Raw genomic sequence first — 13,772 nt, 5'->3', positions numbered from 1 at the left:
TCCACCACGCGCTGGTAACTGTAGGTTTTTTCCATCTATAGGGACAGACTCTCTGAATTTGCAGATGACTTCATCGATGTCAGCGCTGCTGGCAGCTGAGATGTGAGCCTGTGAAAATGCTGCAGAATGACTTCATATCGTCAGACTCATGACTTAATCTTACCCTAGGTAGCAAACGAACGGTGGTGAACATGCTAATTGCCTATCTAACTAAGGTCTCTACCTAACGAGGGTCTCTACCTAGCAAAGGTCTCCATGGACCTGGAAAGTCAGACCAAAGCTTCAGTGACCACACTGCTTGGGCTCAGGGCTGCATTTCCAAGGAAACGATACAGCGAAGCAGGACTCCCTTCCTTGGGGCATGGTGGACATGCACAAATAATGAAGAAAAACGTGTTCAGATAAATTTCCTTTTGATTTGGTGGGAAAAGCAGGTTCAGAATAAAAATGATTGTCAGAGAAAGGAGAAACAAATATATATAACTGTGAGGCAGGCTTAAAAAATGAAAATAAAAGGAGCAAGGAGAAAAATAAATAACCCTGGAGCAAAAATACAGGAGGAAGAAGAGGAAACAAATGAGACAAATAGCAGGAAAAGGGTCAGCAGTGAAAGCCCTGATTACTTGATTCAGTCAAGCCATTGCCTGTGCTGCTCAGGGCAGGGCGGGAAGCCAATCTGTGTGCTCTGGTATTGTTTAGGCTACAAATGCCATGGCAGATTTCCCATCCACTCCAGTGTTTATGTCCGTGCTCCACTCCTAACCACAAAAACATGTGCAATGGAAACGTGTCCCAAGCAGAGTGAGGGCTGGAAGCAGGAGGACAATGCTCTTCGGGGCTGAATGACCTCAAAAGAAGTACTGCTGCGTTTCCCTGCAATTTTGTAGAATAATGTCTTGTTCACAAAATTCTACAGTGAGAGGATTTTCATCTTCAAAATGGGTACATTGAAACTTCTAGGTTATAACAAGCTACCAGTCAGAGGGTTGCCTGTATTTATCTAACACTGCGTTGTTTATAATATCCCTTTCGGGAGCAGGAAAACAAGAGTTCTTTCCTTAACATTTTGATTCCCAGCCCTTGGAAAGCGGTGATTTCCCACCTCTCACCTCTCCCAGCAGGGCTGCAGCCAACCTGCCCGCATTTGGTTCACTTCCTTGCTAGAGAAAAGCCACAGACACCTCCCCACTGCCACAGCTGCACGGGTTTACATGAGGTAGGATGCAGCCCACTGCCATCAGCACTCCCGTGGGACCCAAATTTTGGCTGCTACCGCCCTGCAGGAACAACCAGGCCACACAGACCAGCAGCCCCAGTGGGTTTCAGCTCATCCTGGAGGAAGTTTATCACCACTGAACACCACAAATTTGAGGCTGACCAAATTTTGGGTGTAAACGATTGGAGAGCATCGTCTGAGCTGAAAAGCAGCAGGGGATTATAAGATTTTACAGCCCAGAACTAACAGCGTGGAATTTCAGCCTGTGTTACATTTTCACTATCCTGAGATGTTAAATCGTGAACACGCTGGCAAGGTACCAAACCATTTCTTCCAGCCAAAAATAACAGGAGTGGCTTGAAAACATTATCTCCCCCCACCCTTCATCCCACCCCTCAATAAAAGTACCAAGGACACACACGTTCCAAAAGGGTTCTTTTAATTAGAAGCAATTTTGCAAAAGAAGAAGTAACTTTCTCATATAAAATAGTGGAGTGGTGAAGGTGAGGCTAACGAGAGGTGTGGAACGAAAATCCAGGGCAAATCCCCAAGGAGACACTGAAGTGAAAGCAATGACCCGATAACCATAGTACACTAAAGGGTAACTCCGAAACAGCTGTGTAAGGTGGTCCTACCCCTGAGCCGGCAGCAGGTACCATGTCAGAGGACGGATCCCATCCCAAGAGGGGCAAAGCAAACTGCTGCCACTGCCATGGGCTCAGCATCACCACCGGGGAGCGTGGGTGCCACATCCCAGGTCCCACCTGCAGGACACCACCACGTCTGCTGACAAGCAGAAAGGCGTCCCTTCCAGATGTAAAGAATTGGACATCGATGGGAAAACACTTTGATATAAAGCTCTGTGACCCCACGCCAGTCTCTATATCCAGTGATTCAAGCCCCAGGAAAGTGCACAGTGATCAAACAGTAATCAACAGAAATAATGATTTTCCTGTCAAGTCGTGAGGCTCCAAGGCCATTTAAAAAGGGCAGGTGGCAGCTTTGAGAAGATAAAAGTTCTGAGTCAATGCCTGAATCTCAAATCACAAAGGAATCTCACCTCTTGTTCAAACACATCCCACCTGTCCCATGTGCCACATGTGTGCTTATCAGTGCTGGCTCTGCTACAGTGGGTGGCAAGCTTTACACCTTCACAAAGTGCAAGCAACTTTGTCTGGGAAGGCTGGGTTTGAGACGTAGGGGAGAAGAAAAGGAGTACAGAAATAGGAAGAAATGAAGGGATTTGTCAGGTAAAGCCATTAGAGGCTCAACCCTGGCCCAAAATGTCTGGTCTTCGGGTTTATGTGCTCCTAATTGAAGAGTGGCTTTCCCTAAGGACGTTTCAATGGATACTGTACAACCACATTGTCATGCATGTGGCCTCTGTGTAAGCTCAACAGGAACAAACTCTCCCCACGTGACCTGTCCTAACACCACGACATTGTATGGACTCCACACATGCTAATCTAAGAAATGTGATTGAACTAGCAGGATCTCCAGATTGAACAAAACCATTTGCAATACAACTTGCCTGTCTAGCAGTTGTTCCATGATGGCTTTTGCTCTCCAAATAGAATCCCTCATTGCATGTGCCCTTTTGGCTACTACTGATAAAGGAAATTGGCAAAGATAGGAAGTTTTGGGATCATGTTCTCTCTTATGCCTCGGGTTTCTATGACGGCTGATCTAGAGTGGCCCTGCCAAAAGTCATCTTTCTTGCTTTTTCTATTTTAAAACTTCTGACAAATTCTTTCTCTGAAAGGATTGCCCTGTTTAGTCTGAAAACAGCAAGTGGGAGAAGACACCGGCGCTCTGTCTGTATAAACTGCTTTCTCGCCTCCCTTTTTGGAGAGCAGATCGGATAATCTTTGGATGGCCCAATGGATTTCTTGAGGATAGCAATGACAAAGATAATAAATGTATTCCCCCTTCAAGACAGACTTGGATATTTATTCTAAAATGCTGCTACAGCAGCTTCTGGCAGAGGCTTGGATATAAGCAGAAGAAATGAGATCTTGGTCCATCTGCAAAGCATCACTGGTTTTAGCACTCCAAACGAGGAGAAAAAAAATACTTTGGGGTAATGGATTAGTTTCTTTTTTTTTTTTTTTCTCTTCCCCCTGCATTTTTTTAGTGCTAACTGCCTCCAAAATTGAGATCGCTTGGCACAGGGTGATTCCTTTCATAGTTGCCGATGAAAGCCTTTGACCTACACGTTCTCATTTCTCCTCACGAGGGGATTTCCAGCTGCAGGCTCTCAGGGTGGGGAAGAAGAGGCTGTTCCCGATGGAAGCAGAAGAGTGCCCTCTCCTGTCCCTTCTCACCGCTGCTGCTCCCACCCAGCAGCACCAGCCATGCACCAAAATGAGATTAAGAGGTGGGAATGGAAAACACTCCACCCAAGGGTGCAACCTGTGCTGGGGGACACACCGTGTGTGACACGGGCACTCTTCTCCTGCAAAAATGGGATATTTCCATGGCTATCACATGAAAAATGAGCTCCTATTAAGCTGTTCCCTGAAATGTCTCCCTTGGTCATTTCATAACGTTGCTTTTATTTTTTAATAACAGTCACCCAGAGACCTGAGAAACAAGGCAGAGAAAATAAATAAATACAAATAAAATGCCCTAACAAGGAGTTTTACATATAAGTCTTCATTTTTCAAGACTGTTCTAAACAAGAAGAAGGAAACAGAAGTGGATTTGATGGGTGAAGTTATTGTAAAATGACAGCTAATGTTTAAAAGTCATATTTCAAAGCTGTAATTCCCAAAGATTACAGCTATAAGAGAGAGCTTTCTTGCAAACTGATGGAGTGTTTCCTTCTAGATAGAACAATTTACCTGGTATCAGAAGTAAATAAAACCTACCTATTTGTCACATTTTGCAATGTGAGCATGTGAGCAAGAAGGCACGGGCATCATGCAAGTAGCTATACGTGACCTGGGCAGGAGAACTCATATCCTATTCTCATTTTAGGAGTGAGCAGGGCAGTGCATGTCCACACTGAGTGAATGCCTAAATAAAATAAACCCACAGGTAAGAAAAGCCAACCGCTAAACAAAACAACACTGAGAGTGATAATAGTCCGGAATGGAACAGAGATGGTTTTGTTCAGACCAGCAGGACCTCCAGGAATCACACCTAACCTTTTGTTTTGGCAGCAGTCAGAAGAAAAGGGCCGTGCAGCCAACGCGGCAGGACCCCAGCGAGCTCGAGCATTTCAGCTGCAGATGGCACTGAGAAAAAAGGGATAGCTTCTTCTTGCTTTATTCTGATTGTGCTGCTCCCCATGTCTTTCTTCAGTGGAACTGTGACCACAGATTCCATCTTCTTCATTCCCCATGGTTTTCTTGCCTTTTTACTCAACGTGGCATCGGAACAGTCCCAGGGAATAATTGCACCTTACAGCACTTTAGATCCGGCAATATTCAGGAGATATGAAGCTACTCACCCCACGCTGTCCTTGGGAGCAAGGTCTTCGATATGTGATCTACTTTATACTAATCTGTATCCATGAGTCCCTCAGTGGTCCTTGAACGACTCCCGTAGCACTGCCTCTCTGAGCCGCTGGGTGAGCCCCTTTAACATTCCAACAGCAATTGCATCGTTGTGCCCCATGTATGTATAATAAGAGGTTTAAACTAAGTAATCTGATGCAGGAAACAACAAGGGAAAAACAAAACTAATAGGAAAGTCACACAGGTCATTTTGCCTAAGAAACAAAAAAAAGCAGACTGCAAACAATTTGTTGTCAGTTCAGTAATTAAAGCAAAGTCCGTATGGCTTAAGAGAACAGTCAAAGTGCAGAGAAGGCAGTGGTTTTTCTTGTTTGTTTTGCATTCCTCTTCACTATGAGCTCAGGTCATCTCCTTTGGAGCCTCTTCTCCATCACACACATGTCCTACCCAGGTCTAGAGAGGGGGATGGCTCACAGGGTTTTGGCTCAAGCATGTGCCTTTACAAGTCCCTTGTGATCTAATGAGCTGTGAATCATTATCCCAAACTCAAAAGCCCTTGAACACACCCACTGGAGTTTTTGGTTTTGATTTTTCTTTCTGGAGCCTTTGGAGAGCAACAATGATCCAATGTCAACGCTATCCAGAATCTGTACACACCAAGAACAGCGGTGCTCAGAGGCAGTGCCAAAGAGCACAGGCAATTCTGAGCTGGTTTGCCCTGCCCAAGAGGCACTAAAAGTGACTGCTGGGACCTCACCTGTTCAAGTGAGATGATACCAAGCAGCTTCTAATCAGCCTCAAGAGCACGGGCAGGCAGGCTCTGTAATGAACATTAGGTTGGTTTCAACAACCTGCCTTGAAGACACCATCATCACTGTCCTGCATCTCCCCAGAGAGGACACTTTTCCTCCCTCCAGCAACAATTTGCAATAGGAACAGTGCCCACATGTGCCCTGATGGGATGTTAGCAAGCAGCAGGACTCCAGTTCTCCTGGCTGACTACATCCACCTCGGAGAAAATGTCAGGTGCTGGAGTGGCAAAGTTGTGCCTCCTTCCAACTCTGCCTTTCAAACTCTTGTGGTAAAAAGTGCAGTGATCCAGGAATGCTGCTAGGCTCAAGGGCTAGACTCAGTTTCTTTAAAGCCCTGACAATTTCCTTGTGAGCAAACAATGTGCTGCTAAACAGACTCAGGAAAAGGGTAGAAACAAAGAAAACAAAAGGGGAGGTGTACAAAAGGATGGAAAGTAAACAAAAAATCCTCTCTCCTTTTCAAAGGCCGTAGCTTCAAGCACACAAAGCAGCCGATAAACGTGCACAAGGTAATTCACAACCCTAACACTTGAAAACCTGGTTAGCTTTATTTGGAGACACTTTGTTGCTTCTCCTAGATATGAAGGTGAAGAATCAATAAAAGGCACCTGTGGACACCAAAACTCACCCAATCCATGTGACACGTCTTTGTACTAAAAAAAAAGAAAATCAAACAAACCCAACTACCATGTACTTTTTTACAGACCAGTAAGCAGCACTGCAGAGTCTGGGCAAGAAAGAATGCTCTATTTCTATGGACAGGGCAGGATAACTTTCATGATCAAAAAGCTCATCAATTAGCAGACTCTCTCGCTTGTCACTGCAATTAATTGAAAAGTTCCTCTGGCTTGCTGGATTTTGTCCTTTGACTGTTGAAAATGAACAATCCAAACGGCACATGCAGTCCACAAGGGAGAATCAGAGCCACACCAAAAATAAACTGACCTTGCATCCGAATTCTTCCCATTTGTCTCACCCACTGCTGCCTACAGAGCTCTTTTGAGCCATCCACTCTTCTAAAGGCCCCGGAGTTGGAATAAAGATTGCAGCAGGCCCCATTTGAAAAAGAAGGGAAAGCAGGTCAGCGATTCAACATACGAACTCCAGTAGTGAGCCTACAGCAGACACGGTGACACATCTGAGCCTAAGTGAATCAGCCAGTGCTCCTAACGTGGGGAGCAGCAAGGAGGAGAGGAGAGAGGAGGTGTCTGCTTTTCGTGTAAAAGTTTGTCCCTTCTGTTCTTAACTTCTTGACCCTGATGGCAGAGGGAAATTAAAAAGAAAAGAAAGGGAGCCTGGGAGGTTTCATGTTTTCTCTTCGAATCACATCACAAAGTCTCTCATTGCATCTAGGGAATTCACCTCCTTGTTTGGAAATGGGGGGATAGGAAGAGGAGAGAGAAAGAAAGAGGGAAGAGGGGGCACGGGAGCTGCTTCCTGAAGCAGTGTTACAAAAAAGTGGTTAAAAAACCCCAACTATTCACAAGTGGTTAAAATCATCACTTTTCAGAATCCCTTTTCCCACCCCCCCCTTTGTTTTTTTTTTTTTTTTTTAAGCAAAGGTTCCGCTAGTTCAGCTCCGTGTTTTGAGAATTGATTGTCTTCAGGAAAAAAAAAAACAAAAAACAAAAAGAAACAAAAACCACCAACAAAAAACCAAACAAAGAACAAAACCAGATCAGCCTCATCCGTGTTCCCATCCGCTCTACCCTGATAGAGAAGCTACCCACAGTTCGCCGCTCGGGTTGCGCACGGTCGCTGCCAGGGCTGACCCCGAGCAGTGCCGGCATTGCGGCCGGGCTCTTCCCTCCCGCTCCGTGTCAGACGAAGGAGGAGAATCCTGTCACTGGAGTCCGGGAGCCGGGCGCGGGCTGTCCCGTTGGGGTGTACACCCCTCCTGAGCTCTGTGTTGTGATGACAGTCTGGAAATAGGGTTCTGTCTCGCTGGCGGAGCACTCCTCGTATCTGTAGGACGTCGGGTGCTTCACCCCTTTCTGCTGCCGCTTCCACGAGTTGTAGTACGTGGGGTCGCTCATGTAATGGTTCACAAAGGAATGCTTTGGCAGCTCGTCTTCGTAATCCGAGTCGGTGGCCTGGAGTACCAGGGGAAAAAATCAGCTGTTAGCATCTAGGATTTAGCTCACTCCGCTCTAGAAGAAATTAGAGACAAGATTAATATCACCAGCTGACAAAAGCTGTAATTTTAGGGTAGGATGGGTTGTAGTCCAAGTGTAACACATGCTGGCTGTAGGAGACCGCTGTGCTCTGGCTGAGCCAGGCCTTGCTGCTAGGGGGAAATTCCCTGGTGATCTCTTTCAATAGGAGACGCAGAGAAATCCCTTCTAATTCAGTGCAGAGCCCCGCTGCAAGAGCTACAGGTTCTTGTTTTGATGGAAGGTGCAGAGAAGGGTGGAGTCGCTGTAGGGAAACCAACCATTCTATGAGTCTATAATATAACCAAAGAGATCGCAATTACAACAGTAATTGAGAATCTCTCTACTTCTGATGCAAGGACTGACAGAATGCCTTTTGTGCACAGCAGTTAGCTGTGCTGTTGTGTATGCTGGTCAGGTCAGGGCACGTGCACAGTGCTCGGAGTTTGGCTTGCAAGCCCCATAAAATATGGAAAATTAGTTATAACATTGGGAGGGAATTAAGCAAAACTGCAGTTTATTTCAGGCAAACAACTCTATTTTGTGCTTTCCAGCTGATTATCAGGAGCGTAACAATGCACACAACCAGCAGCAACAGAAGAATACAGAAATGCAATAGTTGGAAAAGAACTGCCAGAAAGGAGGGGTTGCTTCCCTGACATGGCTCAGGCATAGGCCCACGCTCAGAGAGGGTCTTACCCCTGGAAACATGTACAGGGGACAACCAGCAGCCTCAGAGCTGGTACCAGCGCCTAGCTGGAGCTGAGGAGCAATGCTGGGCTGTAACCAGAGCAACTCTGTGCCCCCAGAGTGCTGCTGCTGGGACACAGCTCCAGGAAGCACGGAGGGCTCATCGATCTCCTCTGAACAGAGACCATGGCAAATCCTTGCCCATAGCATCCAAGCGCTCATTTCCCTTCTGTTCCCACTGACATTCCCACCAATAGCAGCCACATCCCACACAGCACACAAACATTTACTCAGTCGTTGCCATATCTCATGCCTTCTCTTGAAATCTCTCATTTGAGCATGCAAAAGCTTTTATTCCTTTTTTTTTCCCTCCTGATAGCCGGCACAGCCAACCCAAAAGGCAATTAAAAATCAAAGTGGTGGCTGCCTATGACATACAAGAGAGAGATGGGTAAGCACAACTTGCAACCGCTAGTGACTGCAATTAGTTTCAGAAGGTTGGTATCATTCTGATCTGACTCCACACAGCAAACACACATCCTCCTTGATCCTGTCTGCCACACAACTAGTCTCTCCTCCTCTACAGCTCCTTTCTAATGGCCTCGGAAGAGCAATCCTCAAATGCCTTGCGAACCATCATTTGAAAAGGGCACCGCATCCATCATCCCACTCCTTTGCTTAGATAGCTGCTTCAATACTATTTCGTGCCCGCTTTCCAGCACAGAGGGTGATGGACAGGGCGGAGAAATTTTTTCCCAGAGTTTTCTGAAACTCTGAGCAAAGCAGTTTGCTAACAGCTTTGCAAAGTCTCCCTTCTGAAAGCATACTTCGAATCTTTCTATTGTTTTAAGGCTGCAAAGCACCAGGTGCCCTGATGCGTGATTAATATTACAACAAAACCCCACCAGCATTTAACAGTTATTCCAGAAGGAACTCAGCAAATCTATCACCTGGAAAAACGTTCCTTTGCACCAGCTGCCAACCTCGGGAAGACAACACCGGGCTCCCTCCAAAGGCCTTCCTGAACAGGTGGTTTTTGCAGCATGCCTGGAATATCCCCAGATTTGGAACACTTTGCAGCCAGGGGGTACAGAGAGCAGCTCCAGAGTCTTGGCACTGGTGCAGGAAACACCCTGCCAGCACGGCCCCCTCTATTTTGTAAGGGGCTCCAACAAAAGTGCCTCTGCTGTTGGTGGATGTGGCAGTGTGACAGAGAGAGGCTACAGCTCAGGTCCTCAGCTGCAGAGGCAACCAACTTTTCCTGCAGACCTGGTTCCTATCAAGAAACAAGGTGTTGTGCTTTGCACCAGCCTACATGTTGCTGCAGCTCCGTAGGCTAGTACTTAAGTAGGCTTAAAGTACCTGGGGAACTGGGGGATGACGTTGGCATCCAGAAGAAAAGCCTCTACACCCTGAGCAGAGGCAGGTGGCTGCGGCTCATTCACCAGTGAACATCACCTAAAGATATGAACTCATAGATGCACTCCTCCCACCAAAGGCACGATGCAACCACAGCCCTTGCCACGTCTCCCGACTCCTTTCCCAACCCAAAGTCAGTCTCAGTGCCTCAGACACACACCTTCAACCCCAAAGAAACAAGCCTCTGCTGGAGAGATGAATCACATCAGCTGAGTTGCAGTGTTATACACATAAAATAAAAATAAAAAATCACTTCCAGTGCCTCCTTCCTGGTCTTCCTGATGGCCCCACAGACACAGAGAAGAAACATAAAGGCAGTTAAAAAGCCAGGAGGTCTAAGAAGAAATGCTGAGAAGCAGCTGTATCCACGAAAGGAACACATTACTTGATAGGTACAATAATAGTGATGCAGCCACTTGATTTCTGTCCATTGCTAGGAGAAATATACTTACCCACAGAACTAATACAGTTTCTGTACCTAAGCCAAGTCCTTTTGAGACTGCCAGAAGTCAACATAATAAAGAGGAGAAATATTGGGAGCACTTTTAGATGGGCTGCTGCCACTTGAAATGGATTTGCCATGGACAGAAAGTGGGGTTTTCAAACTAGGCCACCTGCTGATAATCTGTCTGCTAATTAGGCCGTTATCCCAACTGAAAGAGAATACTAATGTAGCGTAAATAAGACTGATGTCTTTGAGAAGGACTTTCATGAAACTTATACAGCTGCAAAAGCCTCATCTAACTTCAGCCTTTCACCATCACTAGCACTGACGCCAGGAAGGATAACCTATTTGTTGGTCTTGATATAATCAATGTGTTTTCTTTGTATTTCCTTCAAAATAAGCAAGAACCAACTCTTCCGTCGGTGTTTCCAAAGTATCTTCTAAGGTCTGCTCTGAACAAAGTACTGACACCTGCCCTTAGCAGCAAGGAATTCTCTAAGTTACAATCCCACATCCCTGTCTGCCCCAATGAAAGTCAAGGAGTAGAAAAATAAATGTTTCGCATGACACTGTAGACAGCTTATATTAGAGGATTACTTTCTAGTGTTTTTAAACTACTGAGTAAATAGAAATGCTGCAGGGCTTTTTGCTTTGTTTTCAGTTTTCCCCACTCTGCATCGCCCTTCAGTGCGACGGTGGCTTTGTTTCCTTGGAAACCTCCATAGGCTGAAGCGTGATTGGTGTACGGTGACATTAGAGGCTGTCAACCAGAGTGCGGGGATGCCTATGAAACAATAAATACAGAAAATGAGAGGCTATTTAAGTAGTATTATATTGATAGCACAAAATGCACAAATGCTGTTCAGAGGCAAAACAGCAATCAGAGTTGGCTAGCTGAGTCAATGGGAAATTTGAAAATAGTTCCAATTATTATTATTATTTTAAGCGACTGGATAAGAAACAGCTTTCTGAGATTATTTCTAAAAATGTAGATGGCAGCATCTTCTCTTGGTTGACGTGAAATGAGAATGTGTAAAAGAGGCAAGGGAACCTGGTACGCAAGTCATTCGCTGGACATGGGAACCTTACCCATTGAATGTCTCATCTGCAGCCGCTGCCCAACTTGTCAAAATCATTTGAGAACATCCGAAACAAGTTCAATCATATTCCTCAATCAGTGTTAAGTGGAAATTTATAGTATGTTCCTACAGTTATGCCGCAGCGAGCATCTAGGAAGACCAGAGCATCGCCAGCATTCAGCACGGACTGATACTGCACGGAACCCGTGAGAATATCACCTCCTGAAAACAGTTTTTGGGAGAACGCAAAGACACGTGAGAATAAACAGACACACAACGCCCTCCCCTGCTCTGCAGTACAACTGCCCTTCCCTAGCTGGGCGACATCACAGATGTGTCATCAGATCTCCCTACAATGGTGAGCACCAAATTTCTTCAGATCGTCTGTCCAGAGCCTGGTCCACTTGACTCATTACCTAAAAGCCTATTATTATTAATCACTTAGAAATTACACTCTTAGCACTCTCTCGCTCCACACCTGCCAATTAAACTACTTTAACCTCATTAACGGTACTGGTGCTTGGCTTTCATGACATGGAGTAAGTTAACCATTTGATTTATGAATACTGGAGCGCTGCTTGGTCTGCTGGATTTCCCCTTCGTTTCTCTCTTGCTCTCCTTGTCAGGAGGGAGCTCACAGGAAGGCTCCCAGGCAGCTGTGTTGTAAATGCAGTCAGTCAACCTGAGAGTTTCTCACAGGCTTCTTCGTGCTCAGTAAAGCCCATGAGACTTGAAGCCAGTGAGCTTCCTTCTTTTCCATAGAAAATCTTGACACTTCAGGCAACAGGGGTAAAACTAAGAAGCAATGAGACGACATGTGGGTTGAAAGCAAAAGCACTGTTTTTGGCCTTGCCTGCCCTTTTGTGCAGCCTAGTAAGTGGAATTTGAGATCCACACAAATATGGATTAGAGGAAAATAGCATCAGGATCTCCTTTGCTGCAGAAGACCAAACATGTGCAGAGCTCTTACATAAAAAAAAGATATCTTTAAGTCTTCATTTAATAGGAAACATCCTTGCCTGCTAAAAGCGATGGAGATTCTGAAATTCTCAGAAAACAGAGCTTGACTGTTAAGATATCCTTTGAGAACAGAAACCAAGAGCAGAAAAGACAAACAGGAAGAGCTAATAGGTACAGGAATATTTGAAAACAGAGTGGTCAAACGTCTATACCCACCTCTGCCCCTGTGCCCTCATCTCCTGTCTGTACCAGCCAACATAAACAGCATTTTCAGGCTGATCAAAAGGCAGCATCTCCTCTTGCTGCCTCTATCGGGAGCCTATTAACATTTCATGCCTAAAAGCACTCCCCACAAAAATAAGCAAGCATCAAAGACATTATACAGAAGGGCTGCATATCTAAGCCCCAAGGAAAAACAAGAGGCACATTTTGTTCACATTCTCATAGGCAGGCACAGTCACAAAAACACTAGAATCTCAATCGAGACCTTCAGGCTCGACTGCAATACACAGTAAATACATAATATTAATAATAGCCTGAGAAAAAAAGACACAACACTTTCTTCTGTGTTGTACAAACAGTGCATATAGAAGGCAGTAATGACACCCTGCAAGGAGACTTTTGCGCATTACCAGGAAATACCACATGGGGCAATGAAATTAATGTCAGAAGGTGCCAGAGCTAAATTCATGATCATGCTCAGCAAACTGTTTTAATGACAGGTTTAATGCTGGGTTGTTACAGTGACATGACCAAAGCACCACGGCTTTAATCTGGAGGTAGTGCTTGTGCATTGCACAGACAGCAGCTCCAGCTCTGCCAAGGAAGCTGCTGGCACGCCGGGTCGGCGATAGGGCAGCACAAAGCAGCAGGCTGTCCGTGGTAATTAACAGGAGGTGAGAGCTAGGTAGCCAGAAAAAGCAGCTGTAGCTGCAGGTGCAGAAAAGCTACAGATGAAAACTGTCATCTTCCTTCACTACTTGCTGCTCTTGATTTATTCTTGCTGGAAGGGTCAGGTTTGGAGTGGTTTGGCCCACTGCTCGCTTCTTGTGCTGTCAGCTCAGATTCATCAGGATCTCAGCTGACAACACACAATTTGAGAGACAGATTTACCTGTCTCCATGTCCCTTGAAGTCTGCTTATTCACCCATGGCCACTGCTGGGCTTTTACAGACCATAACCACTTTATTTCTTCTTAAAGGAGATGTGAGACACAAGATAGAGCACTGCCAAATGCATAATGCTGGCATACAACCACCTTCCTCGGAGAACAGAGTCTGAAAGTGTCCCAGGCAGAAGGCTCCTGTAGACTGGGGTGTTTGGAAACCTGAATGCTGGGCTCTCACAGCAATTGATATGAGATCCCTGGCAGGTTACTCATTCCCTGCTTGCTCCCACTGTAATGCAGGCAGCAGTTCTCATCACAAAAGAACATACTCCCCAATCACAGTGTTTGCTGCAGTTGCCTAAAAAGGCACTGTGAAAACTCGTAATGCAAACAGCCTGATGAACAGGATGTTTTTAAAGCCATTAAGAC

The 13,772-nt window shown here is 45.6% G+C and overlaps 1 protein-coding gene across 12 annotated transcripts in view; it reads right to left on the bottom strand.

Annotated features, from left to right (window-relative positions):
• Positions 1,639-13,772, bottom strand: part of SDK1 (sidekick cell adhesion molecule 1) — a 367,601-nt gene continuing 355,467 nt past the window's right edge. For 11 of the 12 annotated variants that reach the window (XM_021412024.1, XM_021412018.1, XM_021412020.1 and 8 more), the window contains one exon: positions 1,639-7,582. In XM_021412024.1, the coding sequence (XP_021267699.1) occupies positions 7,310-7,582 (273 nt within the window). In that variant the 3' untranslated portion in view covers positions 1,639-7,309. Of the gene's footprint in view, positions 7,583-8,142; positions 10,981-13,772 lie in introns of those variants that run through there. The other variant, XM_021412023.1, reaches the window with a different exon arrangement.

Source organism: Numida meleagris, chromosome 13 (assembly GCF_002078875.1).
Source record: "Numida meleagris isolate 19003 breed g44 Domestic line chromosome 13, NumMel1.0, whole genome shotgun sequence".
Lineage (NCBI taxonomy): Eukaryota > Metazoa > Chordata > Aves > Galliformes > Numididae > Numida > Numida meleagris.
Note: the sequence above shows the minus strand (reverse complement) of the source record. Positions and strands in the feature narration are given on the sequence as shown.